This window comes from Delphinus delphis, chromosome 6 (assembly GCF_949987515.2).
Source record: "Delphinus delphis chromosome 6, mDelDel1.2, whole genome shotgun sequence".
Taxonomy (NCBI): Eukaryota; Metazoa; Chordata; class Mammalia; order Artiodactyla; family Delphinidae; genus Delphinus; species Delphinus delphis.
Window position 1 is genome coordinate 8,062,802 of NC_082688.1, and position 13,151 is coordinate 8,075,952.

Consider the following 13,151-nt stretch of genomic DNA (forward strand, 5'->3'; position numbering starts at 1 on the left):
GGGCGCCCGGCCCCGCCACTTCCGCCCCTCAGAAACATGGCGGCCGCGTGGCCCGCCCCGGATTGGACGCTAATGGCCGCCCCTGGATAGGTGGCGGCCGCGATTGGCCGAGGGCTGGATGACGTCAGGGGGCGGGGTCTGGGTCACGAATTGGGGCCGCATGGGGCTGTTTGTCCTCTCGCGCACAGGGCTGTGGTTGAGTCGGGCCATGAGTCGGTGCGTTTTGGAACCCCGGCCCCCGGGGAAGCGGTGGCTTAGTAGAGTGAGGGACGGCAGCGTAGGGTAGCCATTGTCTCTTGGGCAAAGCCCCCCCCGCCCCACTTCCCTGTCATAGTTTTATCAGAAATGGGTCCGATGCTCGGATGGGCTCTAAACTTCCAGGAGTTCCGCTCCTGCACTGGGGTGCCCTGCCCGTCCACCCCGGGGGCGCCCGTTTCCACTCGGCCTTCTGGAGTCGCCGGGGTTTCTTGGGCTCCTCTTCGTACCCCTAATCCACTCTGGCCCAGTTTTCCGTTTACCTTCCTCTGCTTTGGGTCCCGGAGGGCGCTGTGAGAAGGCGGATGGGGAGAGTTGTCGGGCCTTAGTTTCCCCGGTGTCGCCCGCAGGTGGCCGGCCTGGGGAACCCTGGACTGCCCGGCACGCGGCACAGCGTGGGCATGGCGGTGCTGGGGCAGCTGGTGCGGCGGCTACGTGTGGCGGAGAGCTGGGCGCGCGACCGGCGCTGTGCCGCCGACCTCGCCATGGCCTCGCTCGGGGATGCCCAGCTGGCCCTTCTCCGGCCATGGCGGCTCATGAACGTCAACGGGCGCAGCGTGGCCTGGGCCAGTAAGTTGAGGGCCCCAGGGGTGGGCCGCCCGGGAGGGCGCAGGGGCCAGCGAGGGGATTCTGGGCTGCGGCAGATCAGTTCACCTGGAGCTCCAGGTGCCTGTTGAGCTCCAATTGCTGCCTGGCCTTGGGTGATTGTGAGAGCCTCAGTCTCTTCATACATGAAGTGGGGTTAATTGCGGCCCCTCCTCATGGGAGCCTTGAGTCGGGACAACCCCCCTGGGCAGATCAGCGGTAACCAGGGCCACCGTTTCCCTGTGCAAGCGGAGCTGTTTGGACTGACTGCTGAGGAGGTCTGCCTGGTGCACGATGAGCTCCACAAGCCGCTGGGGAAACTGGCTCTGAAGTTGGGAGGAAGTGCCAGGTGAGGCCCTGAGCTGGTCAGGGTGGGGATAGGGAAGCTGGCCTCCCAGCTGGAGTGGGATAGGGGTGCCGACCCCAGTCTCGGCAGGGGATGGGGTGAAGGGTGCTGACCCAAGGAAGCACTAACTGCTCCTCTCGTATCCCTTGAAGGGGCCACAGTGGAGTCCGTTCCTGTATTAGCTGCCTCGACTCTAACATGAGTCCTGCACTGGGTCGGGTGGGCCGGCGCAGGGCCCCCGACACTCCTCATCAAAGCTCCCTGGGCCCCTCTGGCTCGCCCACAGGCAATGCCACGGCTGCGGGTGGGCATCGGGCGCCCGACACACCCAGACACAGTGCAGAGCTACGTGCTGAGCTACTTCGCCCCTGCTGAGCAGGAGCTGCTGCCTCCATTGCTGAGCGCCACCGACCTGCTCCTGGACCACATCCGTGAGCGAAGCCAGAGGCCTTCGTCCAGCCCCTGACACCAGTGGACTTGGCTGCTTGCCTGACTGTCGTGCCCACACACCCAGCCACGTCCACAGAGGTGCCACGCCAACCTGTGGTATCTGTTTTTTATATAACTCTTCTCTGGGCTGCCCCAGGCTGCCTGTGGACGGAAGCGGGAACTGTGGCCGGAACAGGCCATTTGGGGGATAGGAGGTTGGTCTTCTCTCTGTGTCCTACTTAGAAAGTAGGGAAACTTTAGGAAGAATAAACTTTTTGAACCTTTTTGGAGAACCGGAGGTACGGATCTGTAAGAATAAAGATGCCAGCTTGGAAGCTGAGGCCTACTCGGGGGATTCCTGTGGTCCTGGGCCACAGGACCCAGCAAGCTCCCCTCCCAGGGGAAGTGTGGGCATGTCTTAGCCCACTGAGGGCCTGCCACACCTTTCTTCAGTCCATTTTACAGATGAGGAAATGGAAGCTTAGAGGTCCAGCCACCTCCCCAGGGCCACACAGCTGCAGCACGGCAGAGCCGTGATCTGCACCCAGGGCTGGCTGCCATCCCGCTGTCCCCAGGGCCTCTGGCACCCTCACCTCAGGGCTGCTGTGTGCCCATAAGTTTCCCACACGGGTGGTATGTGAGAGCAGCCTGAGGTCCTCAGGGTTGGGTGGGATGTGGATCCGTCGAGGCACCAGGCCCAGGTCCCCTAGCTGGTAGGGTGTGACGCTGGACAGCTGCTGCAGCAGAGGCGCTGTCTTGAGTGGCTGGGTGCTGTACCGCCTGTGGGGAGAGGGCTGGTGTCATCACCTCCATTTCATAGATGAGGAAGCTGAGATTCAGACAGGCTCTGGTGAGCCAGGTTTCGGGCCCAGGCTCAGCTGAGGACAGCCCTTGGACAAGTCCCGTAGCTCCTTCCTCTGAGGTCACACAGGGTCACTCACCGCTCCTTTGGTGGGCCACAGGACTGGCTCTCCCGGCGGGGGGCCACAGCCATCTGGGGACTCAGGACCACGGCCGAGCTGAGCATGACCAGCAGGTGCTTCAGCAGCTCCTTGCACTGCAGCTGCAAGTCATCGAAGTCACCATCCTCCTTGTCGGGCTGCATCTGCCGGTAGGGGTGCGGGCGGGCCCACGAGGTCAGGCCCTTCATGGCCCCAGCACCCACCTCTGGGAAACTCCAACCGCAGTGCCTGTTTCCTCAGTGTTCCCTGGCTGTGGTGGGATACCCATTCTCCAAATGGGAAGACTGAGACCCGAGGCCTTCCAGGGCCTCAGAGGACTCCATCCAGCTCCTTTGAGACCTTGAAGGGGTCTTTGAAGGGCAGAATCAGAAAAGGACAGACTTGCCAGGAATCTCACAGGGAATAGGCGGGGCGCCTGGCCTGGCCACCTCCGATGGCCCAGTTATCATCTCCGATGGCCCAGTTATCTCCAAGCAGTTTCTGTCCTTGGCTCCATCTCCCGCCCCCCACTTTCACCCACTTCCTGTTCACCTGTACAATGTCCTGTAGGAAGGCGGTGGCCTGGGCCAGGGCTGTCTCCAGGCTCGCCCGAACCTTCTGCTCTTCGGCCAGCTCCTGCTGTAGCCGCTGCCCCTCGGTCTGCTGACGCTCCAGCTGCAGGTTCAACTGTTCTCTCTGGCTCCTGGGCCCGGGACCAGGACAAGTCAGCCTCCTCCCCATTCTAGGGTGAGGGGCCCTCGGCCAGCCCCGGGCCTCAGCCTGTTTGACAGATGAAGCCTCAGGGCCCCTCTAGAGAGGGGGAGTCGCTGGCCCATGTCACGTGGCCACAAAGGGAGGGGTTCCCACCTGCTCCCGCCGCCTGCCCTTGTGCGGGCCGCACCTCAGTGCTTGGTTGTCCTTCTGCAGCTGCGTGAGGCTCTGCTCCAGCTGGCTCAGCAGGAGACGCAGCTGCTTGGCCTCTGCCGTGCCCTGCTGCAGCTCGCGGCACTTCTCCGTCAGCATGAGGATGATCTGCAGTGTGGGCAGGTGGCCGTGCCCTGGGCCCACCACGGGCCCTCAGCCAGCCCCGCTCCCCTGGAGAGGCCCGCCGAGGCCCTGGGAGCCCAGCACCCTCTCTAGATAGCAGCTGGGTCCCCGGGGTTGGGTTCGACTTCAACCAGTTATGGGGGCTTTAAACCAAATACAAACCAGAGATGGGGCCAGAGCCCGCACAAGAAGGGCCCGATCGCCTCACAGCTGCCTCCCTCGAGATTTGGCCCCTGGGGTCCACCCCTGAGGGGCTGTATTTGCCCTGAGGACAGGGCCCCTAGGGTTCCTTCCTGCTCTCCGTGCCAACCACCCCATGATGCAGGCCTGGAGGGCACACCTTCTGGTGGCCTCTGCTGTGCCTGGCCATGACCTTCTGGGAGTTCTCCAGCAGCTCCAGCTGTCTGCACAGGTTGTCCTGGTCGCCCCTGAGCTGCTCGTTCTCCTGCAGCAGCTGCATGCCTTGGCGGGATATCTTGGCCAGCTGCAGGGTCATGGTGTTGTTCTCCATGATGGCCCGCTTGGTCGTGTCCCCCATCTGGCTCGTGGCCACCTTGCGGAACTCAGTGGCCACCAGGTTCACGCGCTGGATGATCTCCTTCTTCAATCTAACGGGAGGGGCGGGAGTTAGGGAGTCGGGCAGAGTGGGTACAGGCACCTCCTGCCTACGTGGGGGTCCCCAGAGCGCCTAGATCTCTACATTCTCTCCCCCAGGAGGGGACAGGGCCACAGGCAGGAGGCTTTTTACTGTAGACCCTTTGTACCATTTTGAACTTGATCAATGTAAATATTATTAATTATTAAATAAGTAGAAGTTAAGTCACAAAAGGTGGCAAAAGGAAGTCCAGGGATTCTTCCACACTGGTGTGAGAACTGGGAACCGTTTCTTCCCTCCACCGTAAATCAGCCAGGGTTGTGAGCAGCAGCAGGTTGGGGCATCAAGGAGCTAGTGCAGCCCCCCAGTTAGCAGCCGGGGCTGTCAGAGGTCTGCGGCCCGGGCTGTGCTTGGCCCCGGTAAGGCCCAGCACCGGCCTGCCCACCTGTCCGCGTCCAGCACCGACTTCTTCTCCAGAGTGTACACGTAGTCCTTGTGTTCGTTCTCCTGCTTCCGCAGCTGGTCCTCCAGCAACATGAACTTCTCCATGACCTCCTCTTTCTGCAGCCGGAACTCCTCCAGGGTTGCCAGCTTCCCCCCTGCCCCACCGCAGGGCACAGGCCTGGTGAGGGGCCGCCTCGGGAGGGCAGGGTCCCAGGGGTCTTGAGCAATGATGCCCCTAAACTTGCCGATCCAGTAGGGCCAGCCCCCTGTCCCCACACATGCCATGCATGGTCCTGCCCACCTTTATGGCTTAGTCTGGAATGCTCTTCTCCACTAGTCTTATAAAGCCTGGGGTTCAAGGAGCCTCCCTTGACACCCTCCTCTATTCCCGTCTCATGAAAGTGACAGTGACAACAGTCACTGAATTTGAACACCTTCTCTGGATCAGGCACTCATGCTGTCATTGAAACTCACAACCACCCTTGCCAGCTGGGTGACCCTGGGCAAGACACACCCCCTTGAAGTGCTTCCTCACCTACAAAGTGGCCGGTGGTGAAGGGATTTCCTGCCTCAGGATTGCTTGGACAGTTACCATGGAGGATACACGTGGGAAGCAGCACGTAGCTGTTGTTACTCAAGGTAGACGTATTATCCCCATTTCCCAGGTGAGAAAACAGGGTCAGAGAGAAGTGCTAGCCCAAGGTCACAAAGATAGTCCGTGGGAGAGCTAGGGTTAGAGACCAAAGAAGCAGAGCCTTGGATTCCCCACCCCCGTGGCGTGTGCCCCCAGGCTCGCCGGCCAGTGCCCCTCACCAAGGATGATGTTCTCAGTGGTGAGCTGGTCCTTGGTCTCCTGGAACTCGTGGCGCACCTGGGCTAGCTGTGCCTCGAAGGCGTCCTTCTCCATCTCCTTGGCCAGCTGCAGGCTTTGGAGCTGCTCGTTGAGGTTGGTGATCTCATCCACCCGCTGGTTAAGCGTGCGCCTGAGGTAGGCCACGATCTCCTTCTTGTTGTTGGCCAGCTGCTCAAACTCCTGGCGAAACAGCTTCTCCTGCACAGCCAGCTCATCCCACTTCTGCTGGTACCTGAGGCAGGTGCGGGGCAGAGGTCCAGGGAGCTGGACAAGCCAGGCCTCCATGCAGCTAGGCTGCTCCCTGGACCCTCCCATATCAGGGCATTTGAGGTTCCAGCCTCATCTCCCACTGTGCCCCCTGATCAACGCTTGTGACCAAGCCAATGCCTGTGCTCAGCACTTTACGTTCATTACATCACTAGAATGTAAGGTCTGTGAGGGCGGAGCCTCTGTCTGTTACATTCACAGCTGTGTCCCCAACACCGAGGACAGTGCCTGGTACGCAGTAGGTACTCTGTGTTTGTTGAATCCACAACAACCTGTAAGGAAGTAGGTACTATGATGATTATACCCATTTCACAGGTGAAGAAACTGAGGCGCAGAGGGATGAAGCACCTCTGAGTTAGTAAAGGGCAAAACCAGAACTTGAACCCAAGTCAGTCTGACCCCAAAGTCGAGGCTCTCAACCATGATGCTTGCTGCTGGCTCTGCGCCCTCCTTAATACTTCCGGACTTTGTGATCCCAAGCCTTTGCACCTGTGATCTTCCTTACCCTCCTCCATTGAGTGAACCCCTGTGTTGTTGCCTCAGTGGAGTCTTCTTGGCCCTTAGCAGCATTTGTGGCCCTTTCTTTGGTGCCCTCCTGTAGGTTGACCCTTGTCCCACTGGGAAGTCAAGAACTGACCTCCTCCATCTCTGTATTTTGGTGGCCTGGCAAATAATAAGTACGCAATAGACATCTCCCAAATACATTCCATCTGGTGTCTCAGCTTGAGAGAAGCTTGTGCCTTTTTAAGAGTATCACGTAAACAATTCTTTGGTTTCCAATGGAATAATTGATAGAAGTTATTTGGAAAGATGTTTTACTTCACAATTGACTCAACCAGCATCTTTTTTTTTTTTAAGCCGCACTGCGCGGCTTGCAGGATCTTAGTTCCCTGACCAGGGATTGAGCACACGCCCTCGGCAGTGAACGTGCAGAGTCCTAACCTCTGGACTGCCAGGGAATTCCCACAACCAACATCTTTTGTATGGCTACTGCACACAGGGCAGTGCAGGGTACAAAGCTGAATGACCTGATCTGTGGAGCAAGGAGGCAGCCTGGTGTGGTGAAGTCAGGGGCCAGGGTTCACATCCTGGAGCCTCTTCTTTGGGGTGCCTTCCTCTCCCTGAGCCTCAGTCTCCCCACCTCTATAATGGGGATGACATGAGGGCCTCTCTCATGGGACCATTTTAAGGACGCGGTGAGCGCCAGCACAGGAGGGTCTCAACATCAGCTGTGAGTACCTGCAACATCACCTGGGGAAGACCCTCTGCCTACTTGTCACCAAAGGGGTGCGTCTTTTAAGGGTCACCCTGAGACTGGGCTAGTGCATCATAACTGAGAGGAAACCAGTGTAAAAATAAGAAAAGTGGGCAAGTGAACGTGTCTCAGAAGAGTTAGAGAATCCCCCCTGCACCCACCACCACCCATGTCTCACAACCCTCCTCGTTTACATTTGGGGAAACTGAGGCCCAGCATGGACAAGTGGGCTTAGCAGCTGGGGAAGCCGGTGGGGCCCACAGATCAGGGAATCATGGCACAGGCTGGGGGGAGGGGGCAGGCAGAAGGAGGGACACGTGGTCACGTGCCTGCCAGGGGGCTGCCATTTCCAATTCATCCCACTGATTGAACTCTGCCACCCTATATAATGCATGGTCCCACTGGGCAGCAGTGAGACACGAGGGAGTGGTGCTTGCCGGGGTGGGCTCGCTCTGAGACCCCGGAACTCTGGGGGCTGAGATGGAGCGGGAAAATCCATTTTGCCTCAAAGTGTTACCCAGGAGGAAACTGAGCCTGGGGTAGGATGGGGTCTGGACATCCCATGGGAGTCCAGGACATAGGTCTAGGACCCCCTGGCTGAGCCTGCACAGCGGCCAGCTCTGACCTAGCAGGACCACCCTACCCGCCCACCCACCGGGCCAGCCTGTCCTCCAGGTCGCGGATCTGGATGTGGTAGAACTCCCGGATCTCCTCGCCTGTGGGCATTTCCATGGGCTTGTTGGCCAGGCTGGGATCCTTCTTCCCACCCTTCTTCTTCTTGACCTCGGGTTCCTTGGCCCCCTTGCCTGCCTTCTTTTTGGGAGCCATGGCTGGGTGGCAACCACTACTCCAGGGCCCCTTTAAGAGGCCAGGTGGTTGCTAAGGAAGTTGGTCCCATACATAGCAACAAGCTGAGGCTGTGAGGCAAGGCTTAAAGGGACCTTCCCTCCTCCTGGCGAGGCTGGGCTTCAGAGACCAGCCTCCTGCTCCGAGGCCAACGGCGTCACAGGGGCCCTAGGCCTGGGTGTCCCAGGCCATGGCATCTCAGAGATCAGGACGCCAGGCTCACAGGACGTTCTTTTGTGGAGACCCCTCCTTCCCTCAAGTGGAAATAAGTGACATGGGAATATTAGAGCGAGTCAGGGCCCTAGAAATCACCACCCTGCCCCTTTGTGCCCATTGGGAATGGGAGGGACTTCTGCAGAGCTCCCTCCACCCCCACCTCGCTCCGGGTCAAGAAGCCCCTCCCTCTGAGCCCAGCTTGTTCATTCTTTGGCGATGCAGCTACACAGCAAAATCATTCTCTCAGTTCACCCGAAGCCGGGTGGAGAGGCAGTATGGTAAGAAATGGATGTTTTCTGTCAGAGGCTCCCACGCTGGGGTCCCAAGATGTCCCAGTCCAGAGGCTGGTTCAATTTTCCACAAAGCTCAGGGGACGTGCGCCATCTGCCCCGTGCTGACCCGGGCAAACAAAAGCCTATTCTGTAGCTCTGGTCTGGGGTGGCAGCATCCTGGGTCAGGAGGGCAGTCGGTGACTGGTTGGCAGATGCCCTAGCTGGCAGCCATGTGCCCCAACCAGGCTCTGGCCCCTTCAGGCTACTTCTCCTGGCCCTCATCTCCAGCCAGCCACGCCTGCATGCCTGCTGTGTCCACCCAGCGCTTGTGAGCCGAGGCACTCCCTGCGACAGTGGCCGGGTCCTGTCTATCCCTGTTGTCCCAGGGCTCGGCAAAGGCTCAGCACTGAGCAAGAGATGGCTGCTGCCCCTCCCTAACAGTCGGACGGCTGGACGAGGGGCAGCTCAGTGTTACTTCAGCAACTGGGGTTGGTTTGAGCAGCCAGATCTTGTAAACAGTGGGATCCTTGGGATGGGTGCAGGGAGACGCGGAGGTGGGTGTTTGGCAGTGAGGCAGGCTGCAGCGGTGGTTGGTTAAAGCAGGCTCCAGTTCGGGTACTGTTTCTCACATCCCATGTAAGAGACATCTTACATCTTGGGCCAGTGGCCTGACCTCACTGAGCTGTAAAATAGGGAGACCACGTTGTGGACTGAAAGTGACCTTGTATGTGAAGTACATGGTGCGGGGATCTGGCCCAGGGATGCAGTAGGCGCTTAGTAAGCGGCAGCTGCTGTTGCCATCAGCGGAGCAGGTGGGTGAAGCTCCAGCCTGCTCTGTGTGTGAGCAGCCTCTGGGATTTCCAACATCCCAGTACCCCCAGCCTGTGGTGGTCTGTCTTTCCCAGAATATCTGTTCCCTGCAGGCTGGGGCGGCCCTGGCAGGGCTGCCACACTTGTGCACGGGCTTCAGCCTTTGCACAGACTCACAACAGTGCAGCGAGTCCTGGGACTGCAGACGGGGTGACACCGAAGCCCCAGAGAGAGAGTGACCTGGCCCAGCGCCCGAGACCTGGGGCCAGCAGGGGGGCTGCCCCTCTAGCCCAAAGCAATGCCCCCAACTCCGGCTGGACACCGCCCTTCCCCCACCTGAGCAGGGCATGGGGGGCCCCAGAGGAGCCCAGCCCAGGCAAAGCTTCTCCATGGTGCCACCCCAGTGCCCTTCCTCGTCACGCCTCTCAGGTTTCTTCCTTCTTTTACCTGAAGCACATCTCAGGAGTTAGCTCTGGGTCCCCAGCCCAGTGGGACAGCATGACCAGCAGCCCCCTCGGCTGCCTGGAGCCCACAGAAGGCGTCAGCTTTGGGACCTGTACCCCCTCCTTTGTTAGCACCAGAGTCGCCCCTGGGGGTCGCCGGGGCCAGGCTTGTAAGTGCACTGCACTGACATGGCAAGAGTGACCAGTAGGGCTTCCAGGCCAGCCTTCCAGATGGTGGGGTGGGGAAGGAGATGCTCCAGGTCCAAGGATATCCCTTTCTGGGGCTTGTTTGGAGAGCCTTCCCAAAGCTCCCTATTCTGGGACCCCAGACTCGTCATCTTCCCCTGGGACACTTTTTCATGACTGCTTCTGTGTCCTGCTTGGGAACTGGTGTTGGTGGCCCGGAACTGCTGGAGCTGCCAGACCGCAAAGTCCGGCAGCCGCTCCGGCAGCCAGGTCTTCTGATAGGAGTGGGTACGGCGCACAAAGGCCAGCAGACTGCAGCGTCAGCCCAGGGCAGTGGCCCGTGGACTGGGGGCTCTGCCGCCTCTAGGAGGTTCTGCAGAGAGGAAGCCCAGCCCCGAGGGAGACTGCCTGAAGCCTTGCCCACCTCTATGGAGCACACAACATGAGCGATTCATTCATTCAGGGTGTGTGTGTGTGTGTGTGTGTGTGTGTGTGTGTGTGAGATATAATATCACCCACCACTAGTGTAAGCTCACGAGGACCCAGTCTCATTCGTGGCTACATCCCCAGAGCCTAGGGTGAAGGCTGGCACATAGTAGACGCTCAGTAAGTATCTATTAACTGAGTAAGACAGCCTGCAGCCTGGGTGGGAGTTTGGAATGGCACAGTAAAGGAGCTCGATGGACCCTCCCCCCTGCAAAACCACAATTTAATTGGTGAAGATTATTTTTTAAGAAAGAAACAATCATTTAAAGTGTCTGGAGGTAAAAATAAACTTATTTACAAAACAGAAGGAGTCCCAGATGTAGAAAACAAACTTATGGTTACCAAAGGCAAAGGGGGGGAGGGATAAATTAGGAGATTGGGATTAACATATACACACTACGATATATAAAACAGATAACGAATAGGGACTTACTGTATAGCACAGGGAACTCTACTCAATATTCTGTAATAACCTATATGGGAAAAGAATCTAAAAAAGAATGGACATACATATATGAATAGCTGATTCACTTTGCTATACACCTGAAACTAACACATTGTAAATAAACTATACTCCAATAAAAAATTTAAAAAATAATAAAGTGTCTGGAAATTGTTCTAAGGGCATACAGTAGATGCAGAAACATTTATGAAAATCTACAAAATCTCTGCAAGAATGAGTCGTGGTATTTGAGCAACGACGTACTTCGTTATCAGCTGTGATATATAGTATTGCATATAATAATATGATAATATGTAATAATAAAGTATATATACATGCTTACTTTTTGCCCTGGATTTCTGGCACAGGGCTCCTAAAACCCTTGAAATTTCCTGAGTGAAAGGAGTGTCTTTTGCTATTCATAACAAGCCCCTTTCCACATACCTGAGTTTATTAGAGGGTTAGAACTTTCAGCAACTACCAACATTTAACATTTATTTATTTATTTTGGCTACACTGGCTCTTAGTTGCGGCATGTGAGATCTTCATTGAGGCATGCATGTGGGATCTACTTCCCCAGCCAGGGATTGAACCCAGGCCCCCTGCACTGGGGAGCACAGAGACTTACCCACTGGACCACCAGGGAAGTCCCCAGACAACCCTGTTTAAATCTAGGCTCTGCCATGTACCAACAGGGGAACCTTGGCCAAGTTCCTCTGTCTTTGTGCCTTTGTTTCCCCACGTGTTAGTTGGGTTAATAATGACATCTAACTCCTAGAGTTGTTGAGAAACTTCAGCAAGATACGTATAAAACACTCATGTCTGGCACATAAGTGCTCAATATACATTAACTACAATGAGAATTATTATCTATATGATTTTGATTCCATGAAGCACTTTTAAGCCACTGATTCATTGTGTGATTGGGGCTATAAGGCAACACATCCATCCTCTCCAACACCATCCTCTCCTCATGGGTAGCCACTATCCTGACTTTGGTATATTTATCATTCTCATGCACGTTTTTACACAGTTACATCATAGGTATCCGTAAGTATTCTACAGTACTTTTTATGAGGTTTAAAAACCTTACACATTCTGTACGTATTCTGTAACTTGTTCACTCAACATTAAGTTTTTGGGGTTTATTCATGTTGATATATGTAGGTCATGCATTTTTAACTGCCTTAAGAGTAGTCATTGACTGAATACACAACAATGTATCCATCCTCTAGTTGATGAACATTTGATTGTTTTTTTTCCAGTGTGTGTGTTTACTCTTTTTCCCCAGACTTGGCTGAGAATCATAATCACACCATCAACACTGACTGAGTGCTTACCGTACTCACTGTAGGGCCAGCTCAGCACCGTTCCTCCATGGGCATCACTCACAGGAGGGGACCAAGTCCCTCATCGAGGTCTTGTGGAACGAGGCCCAGGTGGATGTGACCCAGGCCGGCCTGATGCCAAGGTCTGTGCTCCTAGTCACTCCGCCATTCTGCCTCCCAGGAACGAATGCCTGGTGTCACCGAGTGGGTGTACAGGCCCCTCAGCAGGGTCTGGCTGAGACCCACAGGCTAGACCTGAAACTCCAGAAAGGCAGAGGGACTGGCTGCAGCTCACAGACTCTCCTGGTTTAGGATCGCCCAGTTACGGATTCAACACTCTATGCCTTGGTTTGTTGCAGAACACCCAGCCCATGCAAGAATATTTAACACTACTGGAGACTTTTTGGAGGAATGGTCTGCAGGCTCCGTTTGTGCTGTGTTACAGGAAAACCAGGACTTCTTCCAGGAGCGTAAATAGGGCCATGCTTGTTTGCCACTGGGTGGTGGTGGTGAGGGGGTGGAATGGAAAGAGGCGCCAGAGACCCCGGGTCAAACGATGTCAGGAACAGTTAGAGAGACTAACAAGCCACTACCGTGGGCCTGGCGCGGACACACGGCCCCGGGGAGAAGGAGCAGACAGCACTGGCTTTGCTTTAATGTAAACTCAGTTTAGAACAATTTAGAATTGAAGAATTCTGATCTTGGATCTCACTCCAAGGCATTCTGGGTACCAGTGAGGCAACTACTAATTTAAGAAAATGAGAGTCTGATGCTTTCCTGCTGGAGTGAGCTTTGTGACACGCGGGATCTTAGTTCCCCGACCAGGGATCAAACCCATGCCCCCTGCAGTGGAAGTGTGGAGCCCTAACCACTGGACCGCCAGGGAATTCCATTCAGCTCCTTCATCTGTAAAATGGGGAGAGCACCCACCCAAAAGACAAGGTATACAAGGGGGCCTGACAAGGAGCAGGGACTCAATAAATGTCATCATTACCTCCCTTACGGCAAGTCTCACCAGACAATAGCCTGGCTGTGGAGATGCACCTTCCGCCAACTGGCCCTGACTTGGATTTCTTAACAGTATGAGGGAGATCAGAATTTGAAT

The 13,151-nt window shown here is 56.3% G+C and overlaps 2 protein-coding genes across 2 annotated transcripts; one reads left to right on the forward strand and one right to left on the reverse strand.

Moving 5' to 3' along the window:
- The first annotated feature begins 36 nt into the window (after positions 1–36).
- PTRH1 (peptidyl-tRNA hydrolase 1 homolog) lies at positions 37–1,930 on the forward strand. Its single transcript, XM_060013653.1, has 6 exons — positions 37–42; positions 91–216; positions 606–825; positions 1,090–1,189; positions 1,339–1,405; positions 1,473–1,930. The coding sequence occupies exons 1-6, from the start codon at positions 37–39 to the stop codon at positions 1,650–1,652; spliced, it is 699 nt and encodes a 232-aa protein (XP_059869636.1). The 3' UTR covers positions 1,653–1,930.
- Positions 1,851–7,845, reverse strand: CFAP157 (cilia and flagella associated protein 157). The gene is made up of 9 exons (XM_060013297.1): positions 7,673–7,845; positions 5,456–5,727; positions 4,644–4,797; positions 3,944–4,211; positions 3,458–3,588; positions 3,109–3,259; positions 2,557–2,720; positions 2,209–2,395; positions 1,851–1,922 (listed from the first exon to the last, which is right to left on the reverse strand). The coding sequence occupies exons 1-9, from the start codon at positions 7,843–7,845 to the stop codon at positions 1,851–1,853; spliced, it is 1,572 nt and encodes a 523-aa protein (XP_059869280.1).
- Positions 7,846–13,151: the final 5,306 nt, after the last annotated feature.